At 39.3% G+C, this 24,679-nt stretch overlaps 1 protein-coding gene across 1 annotated transcript in view; it reads left to right on the top strand.

Moving 5' to 3' along the window:
* The first annotated feature begins 707 nt into the window (after positions 1-707).
* LOC125904445 (uncharacterized) overlaps positions 708-24,679 on the top strand; it is a 69,615-nt gene continuing 45,643 nt past the window's right edge. The window contains exons 1-9 of the mRNA XM_049601839.1: positions 708-940; positions 7,675-7,941; positions 8,178-8,507; positions 8,682-9,020; positions 10,761-11,027; positions 11,957-12,286; positions 12,385-12,687; positions 22,295-22,561; positions 22,749-23,027. Of these exons, the coding sequence (XP_049457796.1) occupies positions 721-940; positions 7,675-7,941; positions 8,178-8,507; positions 8,682-9,020; positions 10,761-11,027; positions 11,957-12,286; positions 12,385-12,687; positions 22,295-22,561; positions 22,749-23,027 (2,602 nt within the window). The 5' untranslated portion in view covers positions 708-720. The remainder of the gene's footprint in view (positions 941-7,674; positions 7,942-8,177; positions 8,508-8,681; positions 9,021-10,760; positions 11,028-11,956; positions 12,287-12,384; positions 12,688-22,294; positions 22,562-22,748; positions 23,028-24,679) is intronic.

Here is a 24,679-nt window from a genome sequence, read left to right on the forward strand (position 1 = left end):
GTCAGCAGGTCTTCAGAGCCAACCTTGACAACTTGAAGCAACGCTTGAACCAAACTGGAGGTACAGTATGTTTATGTGTATTACATTTTTTTTACAAGTGAAATGCTTTCTCCCTCTGAGTCTGGTGATGATGTGACAACATCTGTTAATAGCCAATAGTGCTGGGATGCCACTTTGTCATCTCTGTCTCTCTCAGGTGCTCACATTTTACAGAGGATGAATGGCTGTGAGTGGGATGATGAGACCGGAGAGGTCATTGGATTTAATCAATACGGTTATGATGGAGAAGACTTCATATCATTGGACCTGCAAACGCTGACATGGACTGCTCCAAAACAACAGGCGTTTATCACCAAACTTAGATGGGATGCTGAGAAAGCTAGAATACAATACAATAAAGACTACTATACCCACAAATGTCCTGACTTGCTGAAGAAGTATGTGCAGTATGGGAGGAGCTTTCTGCAGAGAAGAGGTAGGATCACATGGCCAGATGTCCTGTTGCACACAGACTCAAAGTTCACGTGCCTTTTCTGTTTCTGATGCAATGTAACATTCCAACTGAAAGGAAACAATATAGACACATACCATCTTTGTTTCTCGGTACAGACTCATTTGTGTCTGTCTGCCTCTCCAGAGCATCCCTCAGTGTCTCTCCTCCAGAAGTCTCCCTCCTCTCCAGTCAGCTGCCACGCTACAGGTTTCTACCCAATCAGCGCCATGATGTTCTGGAGGAAAGATGGAGAGGAGATTCATGAGGATGTGTACCACGGAGAGATCCTCCCCAACCACAATGGAACCTTCCAGATTACTGTTGAACTGGACTTTTCATCAGTCCCACCTGAAGACTGGAGGAGGTTTGACTGTGTGTTTCAGCTCTCTGGTGTGAAGGACGACATCGTCACCAAACTGGACAAAGCAGTGATCAGGACCAACTGGGGTAAGACTGATAGGAGTTTTTTTTACTTGGCAGGATATCTCAAAGAGTGAGAAACAGATTTCTCTGAAATGAGGGGGACAGTAAGATAAACCAAGGAAGAACTTATTAGATATTGTTGTGCATAGTGCCACAGTTTTTCTTGCAGGAAATTTGTCTCACAAAACACAGACCAGGCTTAACATGATAAATACTAAATGCATCAAGCTGTTCTCATGCAGTGTTCAAATGAAGCCTATACCTACGAAAAGTAATGCATTAGACTTCATATATAATCTGCGTAATCGTGAGCCACTCATACATAACCCACGTAATTGTAAAAGCTGCAATCGTGAGGAATGCGCTGATGGGAGTATAGCAGGACGTAGTATAAAGAGCGAATGTCTGCATAAGGAGGCAGTTTGGGGTGGTGGATGGGTCAAACAAACGCAGGTGACGTCCGGTGAAATCAAGTGAACTACCAACCTAACTAATAGGGGCACTTATTTGTTGAGCGTTAATTCTTTATATATCATACAAACCTTTGTATGAGGACAGGTTTAACACATACTGTAATACATATGTAAAAACAAATACAAAAAAAATCCCTCAAATAGTCACATAAAACAATGTACAGCAGTGAAGATTTGTGCCTTTGTTGGAGACAATATTGAGATGACAGGAAGCAAGTTAGAGAGAGATGCAACAGATGTGTTTAATGGCTTTTCACATATAGATGGCGCTACAGTGGTAATGTAGTGAGCCCATGCGCCATGGGACAAGGAAAAAGAGCATTGAGCAAATGGCTCCACCATGTGGCTAATTTTGAAAGGTACTTTTTCATTTTTGCTTCTACATCTTGAGCTCTGATGTGAAGAAGCAGGATTCCAAGCACAGCTTGATAAGTTGTAGCACCGTATAACTTAATAGTAAATGACGTACTCATGAGAATATGCTGAACGAAAAGGGTAAGGGTAGGCTTTAGCTTGAGCCTACATCTTTTCAGTCTTTTTTTTTTTGTGTGTGTTTTCCTTTTTTTTTTCTTTTAAATTAATGCCTTAATGTTATGCATTCTTCATTTTGTTGATTCCTCCTGGAAAATTGTTAACAAGGACTGAAATTAATTTCTGCTTTGGGTCCAGTTTGTTCCTATGAGTTCCCTGTTGGTGGTGTTATTGGAATTGTTGTAGTACTTCTGCTGCTGGCACTGTGCATCACTGGACTCTTCATCTGGAGAAGAAACTATCATGGTGAGGGACAGAGATGTTTTTAGTCCACTAATGAATTCAGAATAAATAGTCTACCTGTGATAGTCTTTTCCTGCATATTTGTGCGGTAATCAGTCCATTTATTTGACAAGTGATAGTGAACCACAAAGAACATATTTCTCTTCTTTTATAAATTCTGACATGTGAATTATTTTCTAACATTGATTTCTCTTATCTTTATGTCAGGGTTCCAGCCTGCTAACAGTAAGTATTGTGGTTAGTCCTTAGGACAAGCAATTAATATCCTGTTCACCATATAAACCATTGTCCTGCATCATGTGGACACAAATATGATAAAGTTGTCACATCTCTGTTTATTTACCACTTGTCTTGACAGCGGGGCAGTGACGTTTAGAAGAGGCTGCTGAACTCCACTTAGTGAGGAGTCAACAAAATCACAAGTTCCTAGACAGGATTGTTTCTTAGAAAAAAAACATCTACAAAGCGCTGACTGATGCAGGACCAAGTGGCAACCTCGGAGGCTGAAAAATGCAACCAATGTGGAAGTGCCAAAAACTGCAGTTCAACTAGTGGCCACTTGAGGCTGGCTCCAAAACAGTCGATCCCCATAGATCCGCATGTTTAAATGCCCAACACCATAAATAATATATGTGTGACCCACTGCCGGGAGATTTAAAGAGCAGCTGGTAGGAGTTAGCAGATAACTCAAAGAAGAAGAGCAAGAGTTGAAAATATCTGCAAATTGGGAAAACAATGAGGCCCGGGAGCTCCTTACCCGCCGAGCAGAAGATGAGATCAGCTGCCATGTAACATCGTTATTTCCATGTTATGTCATTGTTATTTTTTATAAAACTCTGCCAATGCTGATGTTTTATGCTGCAGTGGAGGCCTACACTGTTGTGTTACATGTCACACCTGCCACGCCTCTTTTGCTTCCATGATGCCAGCCTGCCATCTAAAATCACTCATGGAGCAGCTTGATGCTGCGGTTGTAAAAATGCAATGGCGTCACAAACAAGGGACTTCACTGAGGTTCTTTAGCACAAGCTCTGTGTAAAAAAGGCTTATGAGTGAAATGCACTCTTCACTCCTCCACAGCTTCAACCTCTAATCCAACTATGGTCACAATTAGCTAAAAAAAAAAAAAAAGCAAGCTGGGGACAGCTGAAATCCAAAATTTGAGGCTTCAAAACAGTAGTCCACAAACCAATGGGTGACTTCACTGTAGCTGCTTCTATTATTTCACACAGTCTATGCACAGGACTGACAGAGCTGGAGGTTGCGTCTGATGGCTTTACGACTCAACAAATAGGATCACTCACACACACACACACACACACACACACACACACACACACACACACACACAGCTTGCGTGAGAATTAAAACTAATCATCACGGGCCATCAAACCCTCTCAGTGGGTCTTCACTGTGAGTAAATCGGACAGCTCCAGGATCAGCACACTGGACAGCATTCATGAGTCCACCATGTTGAAACACCACAGCTGTCTTTAAGCAGAGACAGCTGTGACAAAAATTATTCTATAAGCACTTTAATTGTGTTAGAAGTGGGGAAAGAGGGTATAGTCTGTTTCTTGTTTTTATTTATTTATTTATTATGTGTTTAGTTTGTTTTGTTTTTTTCTCATCTGTTCAAGCAGGTTTGTTCTCTTGTAACCAAGGATGTCAGTTCAAGGCAGCTGTAGTGAGATGGAGAAAGGCAACCTGTTATAAATGTAAAATGACTTGATGATGGAGGAGGAATAAAAGAGTGAGAGCAAAGTGGCAAATGTGTATACACACAGTTGTCTGTTAGTGAAGCATATGGCATATTTGTGAAAAACCCTAAATGCATTCCAAAGTAATCAAATGATCCATAGTTTTTGGTGGGGGGCACCAGGGTAAACCGTGGCCGGAGGCATAATGTTTTCGGGTTGTCTATCTAATTCTCCCGAACACAATATCTCAAGAACACCTTGAGAGAATTTCTTAAAATTAGCACAAATGTCCACTTTGACTGAAGAATAAACAGATCACAATTTGGCAGTCAAGGATCAAGCTAACTATGACCTCACAAAACATGTTTTTGGCCATAACTCAAGAATTCATATGCTAATTATGACAAAACTTCACACAAATGTCTAAAAGGATAAATAGAAAAACCTCAATTTGTGGTGTTTTACTAACGTTGTGTGTTTATTTGGAAAGAGGCTGAATGCAAACAGTACATTTCCTGTGGAAACGTGAGTGTATTTAGAAAACAGACATTGCATGTGACAGGCAGAACTTGACACGGCATCCCAGAACGTCAACAACCAACGCACCCAGAGTACTTTGCGTGTCATATCTCATCTTCCAAAGTCCACGACCAAAGGTTGATATGTGACGAGGTTGGAGCGAGAATGTGTTGGAATTGGTGACACTAATCTTGGGTGCCCACCCTGAAATTTTGCTGATTGTAATGCTGCCGTGTTCAAAGTGTCCATGTTTTCACAGACATGGATGTAAATTGTAAGAGAAATTTGCCCTGTGCATGGAGGCATAGATCCACGGTGTGGTAATTCTAGTGTTGTTGTTGGTTTTTTTTAAAAGCACTTAAGTTATCAAAAACATGTTTTAAAATCTGTCTGCCTCCTTTTACTGTGAGAGCTGAAGTGATTACAAATCATGTTTGATTTGTCCCTTTACATTTGTGGTTAGCGCTGTCACCTCACAGCAAGAGCCTTCCAGGTTTGAAACCACAGGCTAGCTAGGGCCTTTCCGTGTGGAGTTTGTATGTTGTATGCTCCAGCTTCCTTCCACAGTCCACAGACAAAGACTTGCAGCCCTATGTGTTCCACCCTGATCCTTAACACCAAAGCACATGAAGTAGTTGAAATGAGCTCCACCCTTACAAACTGTAATGTAATACCTATATGCATAGATGATTATAGCCTAGCAGCCTAATATGATATGATTCTAAGATGGGCCATTCTGCATAGAAAACTTTGGTACTTAACACTCTGATGCTGATACTTTGTACATTTACTGCAGTAAAAGTTTGAATGCAGACTGTAAGAAATGTAGGCTAAAGGCCCGAACATACTTGGGCGTACTATAAGCGGAGCGGACTCCGCGAGGAATGTCCGCAGTCATTCGGGCTTCCATAGTCGAGCGCACTTCCGCGTTGTAGTTTCCTGTAAAAATATCCGTGAAACACACTACCCACAATTCTTGCGCGTTGATGTGAAAAATACATGCCGAGCAGTCAGTGGTGCGCGGAGCGGAGTCTGCGCGGTTGTAAAATCTGAGCTTTGCGCGCACAGGGCTTGCGGACATCTGCTTTTGGTCCGGGTGGACCTCCGCGGAGTCCACTCCGCGTACTTTCTGCCTGAGTATGTTCGGGCCTTAATCCTACATTGTGGTATTGATACTTTAAAGTACACGTTCTGAGTACTTCTTTCATCACTATATTTGGCAGATTTGCACTTTTTTTTTAGACTACCCTACAGTTTTTCATCTCCTGTCCAGTGAAAACTATGCATCTTCAGATGTAGTGACTTTGAAAGTTTCAAAAAAACTTAATAATGAAATGTTCCTTTAAAGCTTCAAAAACATGCATCGCTTTAAAGCAGAAAGTAGCAGTTGTAAAATATATTTCCACGATCATTTATAAGCCATACAGTCCCCCTAATGACTGCTGGACACGCCCTCCACCCCACAGGTTCAGTCTCAAAGGTCAATGTCAATTGAGCTGACTCTGTTGAGCTCCAGGCTTACTTATCAAAACAAGATGAAGACGTTATGTGTGGTGCTCCTCTTCTGTCACATTGCATCTACAGGTAAGAGCTCACTGTGACTCTTATGGATACTTGTTATTGCTATTGCTGTAAAAGTTTGATTTTGGTCATTGTATCAATAGCGTGACACTGGGAACCTTAGTTTCACTTTCACATTGTCCCACTGATCTTACAATAATACCATTATGTGCATTGTTATTTTCTGTAAACATGACAGAACATTACAAAACTAACCATATATGCCTCAGTTATATGTATGCTATTAATAAATGGCCATTGTTGTGTATGTTGTGGTTATTTTGGGAAACGGTCATTTCATGTACATGTTGCTAATGCGAACAGATGTCGAAATGCGTTCTCCATCAAATAGTGTTCCCCGCCCCTTCATCTTTCTGCTGTTGCTTTTGACACGTGTAGCTGCAGATACATTCTGTTTGTTGCATACACGACATGCCAAACCCACCAACACCACAGTTATCAAAACCCTACTACAACAGGAAGTTGTAATGAACAAATATGAGGCCAAATCCACCAAAAATAATCCACTTTATAATTTATTATCCCTGAAGACATGACTCACCTTATAGAAAACTAGATGCTAACTTAGCATTTTCTTCAGGGCTTCCACTTCCAGACCAAAGAGAGAAGGGGCTGATTGTGACTGACATGGTAGGTGAATCATAGCTAGGGGGTGGGTCACCTCCAGTTGCAGCCATACCTACTTGTTTTTGGGTGCGCAGTAAATCAAGTCACTGAGGTCACAGGAAATGGTCCTGTTGCAAAAAAGCTGCTGCAAGGGATTTCAATTAAAGCTTTTTAGTTTCATTAATCTAAAGTTATTGCATTTGTACAGGGCAACCTTCAACAAATATATTTTTCAAGTGATGAAGCTGCAAAACTGGCTGCATAGAAAGACTGCTCATTAGAGAACAGCAGTGATTTATTTAAACACTTTAAATGACCTATGTCAATGTTTTCCTTTCCTCTAATATATAGCAATACACTAAGCAATGTAATAACACAATAATATAGTTTAGTTCTTCTGTTAAATGGTTGATACTTAATGAAAAGTTAAACTAAAGCCTAATGATTAAGCAGAATAATGGTCCTTGTCAAGGTGGAGCTCATTTTAGCTGTTTTATGCATGCAGGGACCACTTTATTAGGTACACCTGTAAAATGTAATACGATACAATGCAACGACTCAGTCATAAGTCCTACCTTTACAAGTTCAGTTTTAATTGACACTGTCAAAGAGGTTTTAATTTAACTATGGCTATGTTTAGGCCTAGTCCTGGGGCTTGCAGTGGCATTGAACTGGAAGCATTATATTGAGGCAGGTTTCTTATGTTTTGCTTTCCATTTCGTTTTATTTCATTTATAATGTACAGAATGCAAAAATCAGCAACCTCATTAGGTCTGACCAGTAAGGTTGCTAGCATTTTTCTTTTTTTGTTATTTTTTTAACATAGTTTTTTGTTTTAAAAAATACAGAAATGTAAAAATTCAGTTCAAAATCTGCTTTTCAGCATAAACTTTGCAGCGTAACTGTTGTGTTTTTCAAGGTCTTCTACAAACATTCAGCGGCTTTTGAGCTTTTGAGTTTTCTCATATCTTTCTGATAAGGGGCCTAAATGTGGTGAAAAATGTCTTTCTGCACCAGAAAACAGAACCTTTAAACTAATCTCCTTATAGGATGGCCATGGTGAAAAACTGAACTGAAAAAATGATGCCCTGTTTTTTTTTTTCAGTTGAACACTCCCTAAAGTTTTTCTTCACTGGATCTTATGGCATCCCAAACTTCCCAGAGTTTGTGGGTGTTGTGATGGTTAATCACACTGAGGTGATTTACTGTGACAGCAACATCAAGAGAGCAGAACCCAAACAGGACTGGATGAAGAAAATAATAGACGATGATCCAAAACACTTGGACTTGTACACTGATGAGTGTCATGTTGGTCAACGGTTCTTCGGTTCAACCATTGAAAGTCTGATGCAGCGTTTAAAACAAACTGGAGGTGAATTTATGTTTCACTTTTTGCTGCTACAATTTTTTATCTTCTTAAAAACAGTTAAGTAGATTAATTATTAGCTTAGCTCCAACAGTAACTTGTAACAAACACCACCAAAGAAGATATATCATCACAAAATATGATTTGATCATCAGAACATCTTTATGTAATGAAGAATTAACATATAGTTGTTTTAGTAGCTGCTTACGGCAATTACTGGTATTTGTCTGTCTCTCTATCAGGTGTTCACACTTTGCAGAACATGTTTGGCTGTGAGTGGAATGATGACACTGAAGAGGTTAAAGGCTTCAATCGGTTTGGTTATGATGGAGAAGACTTCATGTCTTTGGACCTGAGGAGAGAAACATGGATACCTGAAACACAATTTTCCCCTTTTGAGTTGGACTTTAATGAAGACTTGATGGAAATATACCAACAGACTCTTAACACCAAACAAGAGTGGGACAGTGACAAAGCTAAAATAAAAAACATCATGCATCTCCTCACTCAGCGTTGTCCTCAGTGGCTGAGGAAGTATTTAAGCTTTGGGAAGAGCTCTCTGCTGAGAAAAGGTAAAGTCACATGACCTGATGTAGACTAAATGGTAAAACAATGTTCATATGCCTGTCCTGTTTTAAATGTATAGTTACATTACAGTGAATGTGAAGCAACATGTAGAGAACCACTGTACATATATATATATATATTTCTCTCTTTACACTCCTCTCATTCTCTCCTCCCCCCAGAGCTTCCTTCAGTGTCTCTCCTCCAGAAGTCTCCCTCCTCTCCAGTCAGCTGCCACGCTACAGGTTTCTACCCAAACAGAGCCATGATGTTCTGGAGGAAAGATGGAGTGAAGATCCATGAGTTTGTGTTTGAGTTTGTGTTTGAGGTGAAGAATGAGTATACGAAGCTCGGAGAGATCCTTCCCAACCATGATGAATCCTTCCAGATGAGAGTTGACTTGTATTTTCCATCAGTCACACCTGTAGATTGGAACAGGTTCGACTGTGTGTTTCAGCTCTCTGGTGTGAAGGAGGACATCGTCACCAGACTGAGCAAAGCAGTGATCAGGACCAATGGAGGTAAGACTGTGACAGAGTTTTTTTTGTGAATGTTGAATGATGTTGATGATTGAGGTTCACATAGAAGAGTAAAAATGTTTAATCACTATTCACATATTGTGTGAAAACAGTGAATTAAGAATGGTCCAGAGATATTAGAGGATCATATTCCTCATCTCTTAATGAAAAAAGGAAAAGACCAGTATAGCTCTGCCAGAGTAAAAGGCAAAAAGGTGGAGGATAAAGAGTGTGTGCTACACAGTGACATGGACAAGTACCTGCAAAATACAATGCAGCTCATGCAGCCAAATAAAACCCCACCTTGGTATGGACATGTAGGAGCCAGGTTGGCCCTACCTAGCTAAGGCCTCATGAGACCTCACTAGGCAACGAGTTATACTGACTCTAAGACAAGCCACAGCTTTCGATGTCATATATATATATATATATATATATATATATATATATATATATGAGCCTGATTTGTAAAAGAGTTAGTCTAATTTGACTTGGCTTTTGTGTGTCTCTAACAAATAAAAGCCTTTTGAATCTGATCCTGCTCGCACTAAGTGTTATTAAATAATTTTTTGACTCCAGTGGTTCTGACGAAAGTGGTTTGTATAGTGCTAACATGTCAACTTCAACTTTATTTTCCCAAAGGGCTAATTTGTCTTGTTCCAAACTAGGGATGTTGTTTGTAACCTGTAAGTTGCAGGGTCACCTCCTGAAACATACTTTATTGTAAGTGTGACTATTTGACTTCTATGTGTGTGACTGAGTTGTTTTTTCATTACAAGAGGATCTCATGTCTTCCTTACCGATGACCCTGATAAAGGCTGCAAGCAGAAATGCCTTGGTCTTGCAAAAAAGTTGTTCTGTGAACTACAAGTGTTGCTGGAATTTTGACCTCTTTAGATTTCTTTCCTTCCCTTATGCACATTGGAAGGTGAAGTTGTGCCGGAGGTGCCATGTCATAATTCCGACATCCGAAAATCCGAAAATTACCCATTGTTACGAAATCTCAATGTTTCGACATCCCATTGGTTCGACCATATTAAACCCATTGTTCCGAAGTCCCGTCGTTCCGAAATCTCAATGTTGCAGTGCAAAAAGTTGAAAAAGCAAGCAGCAAGGGAAAGCAGCAAGAGACCGTTTTGTCATGTTGTTTACTGTTGCCATGACGACAACGGTCGCACTGTTTTGCGGAAGTAGAAACAATGATGAAAGTTATCATTTTAACCCAAACCATGATCTTTTCCTAACCTTAACCAAGTAGTTCTTGTGCCTAAACCTAACCAGACCTTAACCATGAAACAGTTATTTTGTAACAATGAAAAATGAGATTTTGGAACAACGGGACTTCGTAACAATGGGTTTAATATGGTCGGACCAATGGGATGTCGAAACATTGAGATTTCGGAACAATGGGATGTCGAAATAATGGGATGTCGGAATTATGAGTGGACCCCATGCCAGAACCCCCCCCCCACGCTTCAACAGTGTCTTCCTGAGACTGTAAACACAACAATGACAATGTGACAATCTGGTTTTTTTTATTTACTTGTTTTTGGGGTTGAGTAAACTGGTACCATTAATCAAAAAGCCTAACGAGAGTTTACTAATATTAATAATATGCCTATTGTCTTTTTCTTAGCCCAAAGTGATACAAACTCTTTGTTGTACTCAGGAATTTAACAACCAATCATACAAGAAAGGATGCAAATATGTCACTCAAAAATTGAAACCCTGTTTGTCCTCCAGTTGAACACTCCCTCAAGTTTTTTTCCACTGAATCTCATGGAGTCCCAAACTTCCCAGAGTTCGTGGGTGTCGTGATGGTTGATGACACTGAGGTGATTTACTGTGACAGTAACCTTGAGAAAGCAGAACCCAAACAGGACTGGATGAAAAAAATAATAGACAATGATCCAAAACACCTGGACTGGTACACTGATGAGTGTCGTGCTGGTCGACGCTTCCTCAGTTCAACCATTGAGAGTCTGATGCAGCTCTTCCAACAAACTGGAGGTGAATTTATGTTTCATTTTTTACTGCTACAACACGTTTTTTTAAATTTAATTCTGGTTTGCTATGTAGCAAATAGATGTATCCAATATGCACAAACATTCACTGACACACACAAAAAAGACACGTCTCCAGCACCCACACATTTATATACCCTCCTGTGACCCTGTGTCCTCATTTGAGGACACTGGGTTTGCTGCACCTTTTACTTCATTTTGCTTAACTTAGACCTGTTGTAGTTGTTAAGGCTCATTGATACTCCCTGTATGTCCATTTCAAACGTAAACATCACTGCCCCCATACCTCCATGCATCCTCTATGATGGCATAGATACAACCAATAGATGGCACTAGAGGGCGGAGCCAAAAGTTTGACACAACAACAAATGAGGCAGAGACAGACAGAATGCTCCATCCATCTGCGTATCTTTATTTAACATTGTGCATAAATGAGCCCTTAGTGGACATTTTTTATATCATCTAGTGGTAGCAAAAGCACAGTAAACAAGTCCATGTAAAAACAAGATGGCAGCCATCTCTGCCAAGTCAGTCTACAGCCGATACCGACGCAAAACTGGACAAGGTACATAACCTCATGAAATTTTATGGTTGAGACTTGTTTATTGATGCTTTATAACATTTGTAGTTACAAAGGCATACAAATTTGATTAATTTTAGCAACAGTAACAACTTATTAGGAAGTACTTGTTTGAGGAACTTTTAAAGCTTATTTTCTTAAAATCAGTCAAGTAGAACGGTTTTTATTATTAGCTTAGCTCCAACAGTAACTTGTAACAAACACCACCAAAGAAGATATATCACCACAAAATATGATTTGATCATCAGAACATCTTTATGTAATGAAGAATTAACATATAGTTGTTTTAGTAGCTGTTTACGGCAGTTACTGGTATTTGTCTGTCTCTCTATCAGGTGTTCACACTTTGCAGAACATGTTTGGCTGTGAGTGGAATGATGACACTGAAGAGGTTAAAGGCTTCAATCGGTTTGGTTATGATGGAGAAGACTTCATGTCTTTGGACCTGAGGAGAGAAACATGGATACCTGAACAACAAGTTTATATCTTTAAAAAAGGATATGGTGAAAACTTGGTGAAAACACTCCAACAGGTTTCTAACATCAAAAAGGAGTGGGACAATGACAAAGCTAGAATGACAAACATCAAGTATCACCTCACCCAACGTTGTCCTCAGTGGCTGAAGAAGTATTTGGATTATGGCAAGAGCCCTCAGCTGAGAACAGGTAAAATCACATGACCTGATGTAGATTAACAGGAACAGCAATTTCATGCTCAGTGTCAAATGTACAGTTACATTACATTGAATCCTTTTACTCCCCAGAGCTTCCCACAGTGTCTCTCCTCCAGAAGTCTCCCTCCTCTCCAGTCAGCTGCCACGCTACAGGTTTCTACCCTGACAGAGCCATGATGTTCTGGAGGAAAGATGGAGAGGAGCTTCATGAGAACGTGGACCACGGAGAGATCCTCCACAACCATGATGGATCCTTCCAGATGAGCAGTAACCTGAACGTTTCATCAGTCCCACCTGAAGACTGGAGGAGGTACGACTGTGTGTTTCAGCTCTCTGGTGTGAAGGAGAACATCGTCACCAAACTGGACAAAGCAGTGATCAGGACCAACAGAGGTAAGAGAGGAATCAGAAGTCCTTGTGGTTAAGTCTTATTTGTTCATCTGTTACTTGGCAGGATATCTAAAAATCTGCACATCAGGTTTCTGTTTTTTTGGTGGACAGTAAGACATATAACAAGAAAGAACTCATTAGAAATTAGGCATTAAGAGACATCACTGAGATGATAGAAAATAGAGATGCAACAAAGGTCCCCACGTGGACTCAAAATGGGCATGTAGTGGTCTGCGCTTAACCCCTTAGCTGCAGTTGAACCTCGTTAGACAAAGTTTCTGATGTGTTCTATTTGTCTAGAGTATGACTGATAGTGAAATTTTCCAAGATATGGTTTATTTAAACCTTTAAACTAATCTCCTTATAGGATGGCCATGGTGAAAAACTGAACTGAAAAAATGACACCTGTTTTTTTTTTCAGTTGAACACTCCCTAAAGTTTTTCTTCACTGGATCTTATGGCATCCCAAACTTCCCAGAGTTTGTGGGTGTTGTGATGGTTAATCACACTGAGGTGATTTACTGTGACAGCAACATCAAGAGAGCAGAACCCAAACAGGACTGGATGAAGAAAATAATAGACGATGATCCAAAACACTTGGACTTGTACACTGATGAGTGTCGTGTTGTTCAACGGTTCTTCAGTTCAACCATTGAAAGTCTGATGCAGCGTTTAAAACAAACTGGAGGTGAATTTATGTTTCACTTTTTGCTGCTACATTTTTTTATCTTCTTAAAAACAGTTAAGTAGATTAATTATTAGCTTAGCTCCAACAGTAACTTGTAACAAACACCACCAAAGAAGATATATCATCACAAAATATGATTTGATCATCAGAACATCTTTATGTAATGAAGAATCAACATATAGTTGTTTTAGTAGCTGCTTACGGCAATTACTGGTATTTGTCTGTCTCTCTATCAGGTGTTCACACTTTGCAGAACATGTTTGGCTGTGAGTGGAATGATGACACTGAAGAGGTTAAAGGCTTCAATCGGTTTGGTTATGATGGAGAAGACTTCATGTCTTTGGACCTGAGGAGAGAAACATGGATACCTGAAACACAATTTTCCCCTTTTGAGTTGGACTTTAATGAAGACTTGATGGAAATATACCAACAGACTCTTAACACCAAACAAGAGTGGGACAGTGACAAAGCTAAAATAAAAAACATCATGCATCTCCTCACTCAGCGTTGTCCTCAGAGAGCTCTCTGCTGAGAAAAGGTAAAGTCACATGACCTGATGTAGACTAAATGGTAAAACAATGTTCATATGCCTGTCCTGTTTTAAATGTATAGTTACATTACAGTGAATGTGAAGCAACGTGTAGAGAACCACTGTACATATATATATATATATTTCTCTCTTTACACTCCTCTCATTCTCTCCTCCCCCCAGACCTTCCCTCAGTGTCTCTCCTCCAGAAGTCTCCCTCCTCTCCAGTCAGCTGCCACGCTACAGGTTTCTATCCAAACAGAGCCATGATGTTCTGGAGGAAAGATGGAGAGGAGATTCATGAGAACGTGGACCATGGAGAGATCCTCCCCAACCATGATGGATCCTTCCAGATGAGCAGTGACCTGAACGTTTCATCAGTCCCACCTGAAGACTGGAGGAGGTACGACTGTGTGTTTCAGCTCTCTGGTGTGAAGGAGAACATCGTCACCAAACTGGACAAAGCAGTGATCAGGACCAACATAGGTAAGAGAGGAATCAGAAGTCCTTGTGGTTAAGTCTTATTTGTTCATCTGTTACTTGGCAGGATATCTAAAAATCTGCACGTCAGGTTTCTATTTTTTTGGTGGACAGTAAGATATATAACAAGAAAGAACTCATTAGAAATTAGGCATTAAGAGACATCACTGAGATGATAGAAAATAGAGATGCAACAAAGGTCCCCACGTAGACTCAAAATGGGCATGTAGTGGTCTGCGCTTAACCCCTTAGCTGCAGTTGAACCTCCATAGACAAAGTTTCCGATGTGTTCTATTTGTCTAGAGTATGACTGATAGTGAAATTTTCCAAGATATGGTTTATTTATAATACCCATCCATAAGGCTTAAAACATTACACAGCTGCAGCCACATTTAGAGGGCAGGTGCTGACATACAACATAAGTTTCAACAATATGAATGAACCCAAAGTCTGAATGCTCTGCTTTGGTTTCAGTTTCTTCTTCAGGGTTCCCCACTGGTCTTGTTATTGGAGTTGTGGTAGGACTGCTGCTGCTGCTGCTGTCACTCTTCATCATTGGACTTTTCATCTGGAGAAGGAACAATAATGGTGAAGAATAGAGATGTTTTTACTCCATGAATGAATTTAGAATAACCATCTGTGATAGTGTAATCCTGCATATTTTGTGTGGTAGTTCTGGCCCCGCCCCTTTGTGATGGTCCGACAAGCTGTTAGAGTAAGCATGGAGCCCACACTGTAACTAACTGCACTCCCTGAAGAAATATTATCATATTTCGGAAAAATGAAATAGTGATTCCAGAAGGAAGCAGACAGAGGGGTCTACAAAATGTGTTTGAAGGATATATGCGGGATGTCAAACTCACTCAGCAGTAAACACAGGTTAAAAAGACAAAGACAGTTAGAAGCTAAAGCTGAACTATAGGCTACAGATCACAGTGTAAAAGTGAACCACCACATCACTGCTGATCGCCACAGAAGACAATAAATATAAAGTGAAACTGTGTCTATATTGAACCAGTGTGTGCAGATGGACGGTGTTTGTCTTCGCCCCCATGCCACTGCCAGCACCGGGACCTCCGCTGCCGGACAGGCAGGGATCTCCGGGGAAGTCAAACATTAATCTGCGCACAATGCGATGACACACAGCTGGTTGAATATCAGCAAAGGTTTCATGCCTCCCTTCACTGGTTCCTGTACAGCAGGGTCAGTCTTTGTTTCAGTGCTCAGTCATTAAAAAGCAAAAGCAGCATGTGTATACATTCAGTAGGCTGTATCTTCAGTAGCTAGCTAGCTAACCCTACACTTGTCAGGGTTTGGTTTTGGTTTTGGAACAGGGAAGAAATGTACATATTTTTCCAACCTCTCCAGGTAACGAGTATCATTAATACACGACGTGCCCCAGGCACAACATTTAGCTCCAAATTCACATAACCACCCTGAAAATGAAGGAAATCTGACACGACTGCATTAGAGTCAATGGAGCACAGCTATGTTGTTGTCGGACCCTGGTCCCGATGTTAGGTTATGATTGGCCAGTCTGCGACCGGGGGGCAGGACTTGGCAAAGGGTCAAATCATAAGTAAAGGGTAGTCACAAAGAGCCTATTTATCTATTTCTTGTTGTATAAATTCTAAAATGTGAATCATTTACTAACTTTGTTTTCTTTCATCTGCATTTCAGGGTTTCAGCCTGCTAACAGTAAGTATTCTATCGTGAAATGTTTCAAACTGATTTTCTTTTTTCCCTTGTTGACAAGCAACTAATATCCAGTTTACCATATAAACAAAAGTCCTGCATAATGTGGACGCCAATATGAGAATCATTTCACTTTCACTATTTATTTGCTTCTAATCTTCACAGGGGACAGTGAAGATTAGAAGAGGATGCTGAACTCCCTGAGTGAGGAGTAGCCGAATCGACACCAATTTGACCTATTTCACAGAGAACTGAGTGAATTTTTTTCTAACCTGCCAGAGACCTTTGGGTCAAAAATCAGGTTAGCAGAGAACATGAAGGATGTCCAATGGAATGTTGAGTGCCAACTGGTGATGAGCCAGTTTAACACATTACTAATTTACCATTTCATGAGAATGCCAGAGAGTTCTGGGGAGTGTTCCCACTTGAGAATCGGTAGCTTCTTCCCTGGCCATCTTAACTACCAGGTGAAACTTTACTTTTAGAGTAAGAGTAAGAGTAATTAAGAAATGTTAGGATATATGTACAGTCCCCCATCAATATAGAAATGATGTTGAATGGCTTCATATATTTTCCCTGTACTTCCCAACAATCTCTCAGCTGTTGAACTGTGTATAAATTGTATTTCATCTGTGGTCTCTGGTGTTTCCACATATTTATCCATCTTGCCAAGTTGTGGTCATTAATTAGTTGTTTGCTGCTGTATTCACTGCATTTATTCTCCATTGCATTTTTTCATTCATTTGTATGTTTATTGGTTAAAAGTTGTGTGTTTTACTAGCCTTTCATTTCTAAAACTAGAATTACTGCCTCATAGTTGTATACCTCCACAAATCAGTCAAGTTGCACTTACAGTTTTGATCTGTGTCTGAAAACATGGATGCTTCACACACATCAGTTAAGTATGTGACCCCGTCTGTTCCTAACTTAGGTTGAATAATGGCTGGAAAAGTGTTTTTTGCAGAACATTATGATGTCAAAGTGGAGTTGACTTTTGACGTTTTGGATATAAAATGTCACTTCATCATTTTATCCTTTCATATATTTGACTGAAATTTTGTCAGAATTAGCAGATGAATTCTTAAGTTATGGCCCAAAACATGTTTTGTTAGGTCACAGTGACCTTTGACCTTTGACCACCAAATTCTTATAAGTTTGTTAATGAGTTCAAGTGGACATTTGTGCCAAATTTGAAGAAATTCCCTCGAGGCCTTGAGATATTGCGTTCACAAGAATGAGACAGCCACAAGATCACAGTATCCTTCACCTTTGATCTTCAAAATCAAATCAGTTCATTGTTCAGTCCAAATGGATGTTTGTGTCACATTTGAAGAAATTCCCCACAAGGTGTTTCTTGAGATGTCGTGTTTACAAGAACACGCCAGCGATAGCCTAGCTCCGGCCACAGCAATCACCAGCGGGGAGGCATAAAAAAGGTTGATTACGTGGTTTGTGTGCATGAAGTCACAAGTTTACAAACTCCAGGCTAAGACTGAAGGAATTAACTGCATGTCATTTTCCTTTTTTGAATTTAATGTTAAATTAAATTCTGTTACTCAATATAAATACTGTTTATTTCTGATAGCTGAAGTTGAGTGCAATAACCTAAACTTTCATACCAAATAATGTGTACGATGCATTTTAAGGGGATAGTACGTATGTTTTTTAAAATAGGGTTGTATGAAGTATCTATCCATAGTCAGTGTATTATCTGCAGTAGATGGCAGTCAGCACGCCCCCACTTTAGAGATGCAGGCAGGAGTCCTGACACAAAAGCTAAGCAATGTACTGCTGTGGACAAGGGGCAGCAGCAAAACATATTTTAGCCGCCTAAAAAATCAATATCAGGGTAAATGTACACTATATTTGAAATACTTTCACCACTCTACCTTTCCATCAGAGAGCCCTTTGAGGTGGGGAGCTGATGCTGTAATTTATGCTCTCATCAAAGCCACCAGAATCCATTGACAAAAACAGTAATTTTACCTCAGAACACAGGAGTTCCTGGTCTAACGCTGCCTTGGTCAGTTAGTTTGTGTTATTGTGTGCTTTAAAGGGTTAGTTTGGACTCAGCAAAGTCACACAATAACAGACAAACTAACCGATCGAGGCAGCAGTGGGCCAGTATCTCCCATAGTGTGTGTGTGAGTTTGTACTTAGTTACATTCCACCGCTATTAACGTAAATACATACATTAAATGATGTTTCCAAATCTTATTTAAAACAAAAATTAAAATTAAAAAGAAATAATCATGATAGCAGTTGTATTCTGTTTCTATTCAACACTAATTGCTGACAACTGCTAATATTTGTTATAATTAATTAATTGCATTAATTAATTTTTTAATTTTTAATTAATGTGAAAAGTAAAAAACAAACGTAATTAAGGGTAAAGAAGGTGTCAGAGTGCATAAAGTAAGTGATACTGCACCAAAAAGAAAACACATGCTTAATTCATGCATAACAATGCAATCATAATGATTTCATGAAGGAATTAGGATGCATGATGAACCCCTTAACATTATGTTCAAGTCACTTTGACTAAATGTGATTTATAGTTCATTGAATAATAAATATAAGTTTACTTCATGCATCATAATTTATATGCCACCAAGTTAGTTGGAAGCCAGGAAGTGAAGTGCCCTTCACTTCCTGTTTGATGCTATCTGTCTGCATCCTTCATGTCTTTCTGTCTCCTCCACACTTCAGATATTGACATAAGCAAAACTGTTTGTCATAAAATGTTAATTCCAACATAACACATGCTGTCGATGATAAACATGAGTTTCAGTATTTCTGAAGAAAAGCTTAATGCAGGCTATATTATAAACTGTAGGCAGTCCTCAGTCGCCGTAACTGTATGGAATGAAACAACTAGCCTGCAAAGAGAGGGGGGTCTCAGAGTATAACATTTTAGAGGAAGAAATACAAAAACAGTTTTAAAAAGTAAAAAAAGAAAATAAAATATGATATAAAAAATATTTTTTTTTAAATATAAAATGCAAAAAAAAAATAGTATAATGATGGGGTTTTGGGGTTTTTTTTTTACACGACATTAAAATGTCATGGAAAATGTGCCTACACCACAAAATAGACTTGGATTGCTATCTAGCCATGGTATCTCTCCATCTTGCACTCTTAACAGTGTGGGCTTGTGGCTTACTTGAATTTGAGTTTTTTACCTCCCGCGCCTGAACATGCGCCTCACTTATTCAAGTCAAGATCAGCTCTACCAAGAACATGATGAAAAGTTTATTTTTGTTGCTCCTCTTCTGTCATGTTGCATCTCCAAGTAAGACCACAATTTATTTCAAAGTGTTGCTATAACAGCAGATTAAATTAGTATATAATTTGTTTTAACACATAGGCCTACCATAAGGGCATGTAGCTTTCTATCTCTTCAAAAATTAGTTTTGGTTGGATTTCAGCTTTTAGATTTCTTGTTTTAAGCAGAATGCCTGTTCTCAATTGTTTATTTATGCTGCTGATCCTGTAGGAAAAAAAATCAAGAGTTGGTCACGGAGTTTGAAAATTTTCAGCTTTTTAATTTTTCACCCAGTTAAATTTAATATACAGATTTCAAAGAAAATTTCACATGACACAGTAACACAGTTCACAGTATGTTCTCTCTCTGCTGCAGCTCAGAAATAATGAATAGAAACTGGAAATCAAAATATGGATAAATTCTAAGCCGCTGCAGTCACACCAGAACTTTTAAATTAGGCTAATGAGAATATAATTTTAAAAGTTGGGGGGGTTTTTTTGTTTGTTTTGTTTTTGTTTTTCTGAAAATTCTTAAAATAGTTATAATCAAGATATTTGTTTGCCAAAATGAAACAATCAGATTTTTGTAAAATTTAATTCAATTTAAAAAAAAAAAAAAAAATAGAAACTTAGAATGAGAATCTGGTTTGTATACAACAAAATTCCTTTGGTTTATTAGTGCATAACATAAATACAGTGATAGAAAATGAAATTAAAAATAAAAGCAAGTATTGCAAAAATCAAGAAACACACACACATGCATGCGCACACACACACACACACACACACACACACACACATACACACACGAAGAAATACTATAAACTATAAACATATGGTACAATTTTGTGCAGAAATGTGCAAGTATTGTGCATGGAATGAGCAGTGGTTGAGGAAGAATTTAGCACCTTAAATAAAATAATACCACACTGTAAACATAAGCATAAAAAATACTTTGATTATCAAAATATATAGTTCCCAAGTATGTTGTACTTTACTTTACTTTTTACATTTCCATATGTTTTATGTGCAAAATGTAATTTGTAATATAACCAGTAACTGAAGCCATCACAAAGGGGCACGTCTAGATTTGGAGGACAATGGGGTCTTAGCCCGGACCATAGGGGTGTCCAGGGGGTTCCTCCTTCAGGACATTTTTTTTATGATGAAATTGATGCTTATTTTATGCACTCTGGCACCTTCTTTACCCTTAATTACTTTTTTTTTTTTTTTTTTTTACTTTTCACATTAATTATGAATTGTGACATTAAAAATATTAGCAGTTGTCAGCAGTTAGTGTTGAGTAGAAACAGAATACAACTGCTATCATGATTATTTCTTTTTAATTTTAATTTTTGTTTTAAATAAGATTTGGAAACATCGTTTAATGTATGTATTTACGTTAATAGCGGTGGAATGTGACTAAGTACATTTACTGAAGTACAAGCATGAATGGACTGAAAGATGATTAAATCCAGGGCTTTTTATAATTATTTGGACTACTCTTCTTTTTGAATATTATATATAGCTTTATATTTAGATCTGGAGCTGTTTATAAAATATTCAGGGCTAAAGCCTCTGATGCCCAGGTCTAATGACACCACTGCTGTCAGATAAATCTAATGAAGCAAATAGTACAATATTCCCCTCTGAAATGTAGACGTCTAAAGTGGCACAAGAAGAAATTACTGAAGTAAAGTACCTCATAGTACTTACTGTACTTATGTAAATGTACTTGATGGCATTCCACCACTGAAATGCAGTTCAATAAATGAAGTGAGCAGGGGAGTCCTGTAGTAGTGCAAGTTACGCAGTACCACAATGTGTCTTGCTAATTAAATATGGATGGAAATTATACTGGGAAAGAAATACAAACAAAAATCCAGCTTAAATTGGGTTTTAACACAGTGCAATTGCAAGAAAATGTATTATATTTAGGGTGCTTTTTCTTTTATTAGTAGTTGTTTTGGGCCTCCAGTGCACAGTTAGCAACTTTTAAGATTCATTTTCAGTTCTTCACTTTCTATGACATGAAGCGCCTTCTGCTGTTGTTGGTAGTGACCCATTTTAAAATCGTCTGCTGTGCTCAGCAGACGATTGTGACAACCAGTCACACAAAAAGAAAAACCACATAACAGAAAACCTGCTCCTTCTTCAGTGACTCACTCCCTGCTATTGTGTTGTCGTACATTAGAATGCCCCCTGGTCTGTGTTGCTTTGGCTGACTTGAGCCTTACTGACTGTGGGGTGGGCATTGGAGAGCCAGGGGGTGGCGGAAAGTGAGCAAAGATGGCTGGGTGAAGGTGGAAAAGGAAGATTAAAGTCACCATGACTCATGGGGATGTTGTGCTCATATAACTTGTCATACAGTTATTTGACTGTAGGTGGAGGTCTATGATGTACACAAGGTCCCAGGGAATGATTACTGTGGTCAGGGGCAATTGGAATTGTTGAATGTCAAGAAGTTGATGAAGCAGAGTATGACTGTTGCTCAACCCCCTTCCCAAGGGCCTGTACATTTTTTTTTCCAGATTCAATATGTGACCTTTAAGTTGTTCTTTAAGATAGCGTGGGAGTCTAAAGGTTGAGTAATAGCAGGAATAGCTTCTGAGGGCAAGCTAGAGAATGACATCTGGTATTCTGACAGATATCTGAGTGGTCTATGGGAGAGTGCTGGCTGTCTGTATGGTTTTGCTCTGTCCATTGAATTGTTTTGCTCCAGCTCAAAGGACCATTAAGAATATTTAGTTGACTGAATACTGATTTGTGCCTTAGGATAGTTTGTTTCCAGGACTATTAACAACTCAATCGCTAGTCAGTTAGGACAAAGGAGCTTCCTGTTTCCTTCCGTCCTTCTGTCACTCAGCACTGACCACCAGGCTGAATGTGGATGGAAATCAATCACACAAGATTAATAAACACGCAACAGGAAATGTTTTCTTTTTTTTTCACAGTGTATCACTCCCTGATACTGTTCTACACTGGATCGGTGAGAGTCCCAAACTTCCCAGAGTTTGTTGCTGTTGTAATGGTTGATGGAGTTGAGGTGATTTACTGTGACAGCAACACTACAATAGCAGAACCCAAACAGGACTGGATGAAAAAACTACTGAAAGATGATGTAAAACACATGGACTGGTACAATGATGAGTGTCGTCATAGTCACAGCTTCTTCAATACCACCGTTGAGAGTTTGATGCAGCAATTTAACCAAACTGGAGGTATATTTACATTTCACTTTTACCCACTGAAACATTTTTACCCTAGCTTGTTATGCAGCAAATTAATGTGACATGTCAGAATAAATCAGATACAAAATTAAAAAGTTGGTTATGTATGTATTTCAAATCACTGTGTTAGTCTCTGTTTCAGTTGTTAGTTGACTGCAGTCCTGTCTCTGTTGCTCAGGTGTTCACACTTTCCAGCGGATGTTTGGCTGTGAGTGGGACGATGAGACTGGAGAGGTTTATGGTTTTAATCAGTATGGTTATGATGGAGAAGACTTCATAGTACTTGACCTGAAGACAGAGACATGGATCGCTCCTAAACCACAGGCTGTCCCCATCAAACACAAGTGGGACAATGACAAAACAGGATTAGCGGCCATTAAAACCTATCTCGCCCAACAGTGTCCTGACCAGCTGAAGAAGTATGTGGACTATGGGAGGAGCTCTCTGCTGAGAAAAGGTAGAATCACATGACCCGATGTAGTTTTATGAAACAGTTTGTCCTGATGTAATTTAGCATTGCAGCAAATATGAAGTAAGACACACTGTATATCCGTGTCTCTGCAGATCTTCCCACAGTGTCTCTCCTCCAGAAGTCTCCCTCCTCTCCAGTCAGCTGCCACGCTACAGGTTTCTACCCAAACAGAGCCATGATGTTCTGGAGGAAAGATGGAGAGGAGATTTATGAGGACGTGGACTACGGAGAGATCCTCCCCAACCACGATGGATCCTTCCAGATGATCAGTGACCTGGACCTTTCATCAGTCCCACCTGAAGACTGGGAGAAGTACGACTGTGTGTTTCAGCTCGATGGTGTGAAGGACGACATCGTCACCAAACTGGACAAAGCAGTGATCAGGACCAACAGAGGTAAGGCTTCAATCAAAAGTGATGATGGTAGGAAATGCATGTTTAGTTTACTTCACCTCATGCATTCTGTTTTTGCTGAGTTGATGCAACCATATGCCCCTTGTTTCAATATAGCATCTTCAGTTTAGGTTTCTCTGTTACATGTTGAAGATCCAAAGTCATCTATATAGCTGGCCACCATATGATCGTCCCCCAGGTAACCACAGTGAGGGAGCTGCTTCATTTTGAGCAGCAAACCCCTTTAGCGTATTTAACTGTTAACCTTAGCCCGAACTGTTACATTGTGTTACTGTTACCGAACATTAGCTTCCACCAGATCACCGGTGGTGCGCAATGCAGTAAACTGAGGAGTAGAAAAATTCACCTTTTGACCAACATACATACCTGGTCAAAAATATTCTTGGCGGTTAACCAATTAACAAATTAACTGTTAATCAGTTCAGATCTTTGGTTTTCTATCCCCCAAAAGGGGCATGACCTTGATGTTTTGTGAGGTACCCATATGTGCTGGTCTAGTCAATTAGACATATGGAGCTAGTTAGTGGTGGTAATGTCTAATAAGCAAGTAAAGTCAGCAAGCCCTAGCAGATGATCTGCTAATACCTGGAAACTGTCTGTTTCATAATATGTGTTTGTATTGTCAATAGGTCTACACAATTTAAACTATTTAAATACAGCCATGGAAATAGGGTAAAATATTATGAAAATACTCTGAAAAGTTTTGAAAATTAATTGGTAAAAATGTGTGGGAACCCTTCTCATCACTTGGTAGATAATGTGGTCATGACATTATTAACACAGACACTTATCGGCTTTTTAACATAAAAATCAAAACATAGTCTGTCCCTGGCCCGGTCAAAAAAGACACTTGTGTGCCAAACCACCTGGTCGCCTGCCCCATCAAAAAGATATTTTCCACCTGGCATAACAGCTGTTCTGGGGTCAACCCTGCAATCCCTGGTCACATCTGGCCATGCTTTTCATACCAAATTCTAAAAAAGACAGCAGTTTACATAATGAAGTGCTGATGTGCTTTCTGCAAAACAACAAAAAAACAGAGATCTTCACTTAGAAAAACTTCGCAAGCACATGCAAGTTTTTCACATACTCCATGTGAAATAATGTTAGCAAGCTAGCGTTAGCTTCAGGTATGTTCATTCTTCATGTGTAACGTTGATCTTTGATGTTATGATAATGACATTAAGTTATATTGTAGCTAGAGGTCTGTTGGACTTTTGAATT

This window comes from Epinephelus fuscoguttatus, linkage group LG17, assembly GCF_011397635.1.
Source record: "Epinephelus fuscoguttatus linkage group LG17, E.fuscoguttatus.final_Chr_v1".
Classification (NCBI taxonomy): domain Eukaryota; kingdom Metazoa; phylum Chordata; class Actinopteri; order Perciformes; family Serranidae; genus Epinephelus; species Epinephelus fuscoguttatus.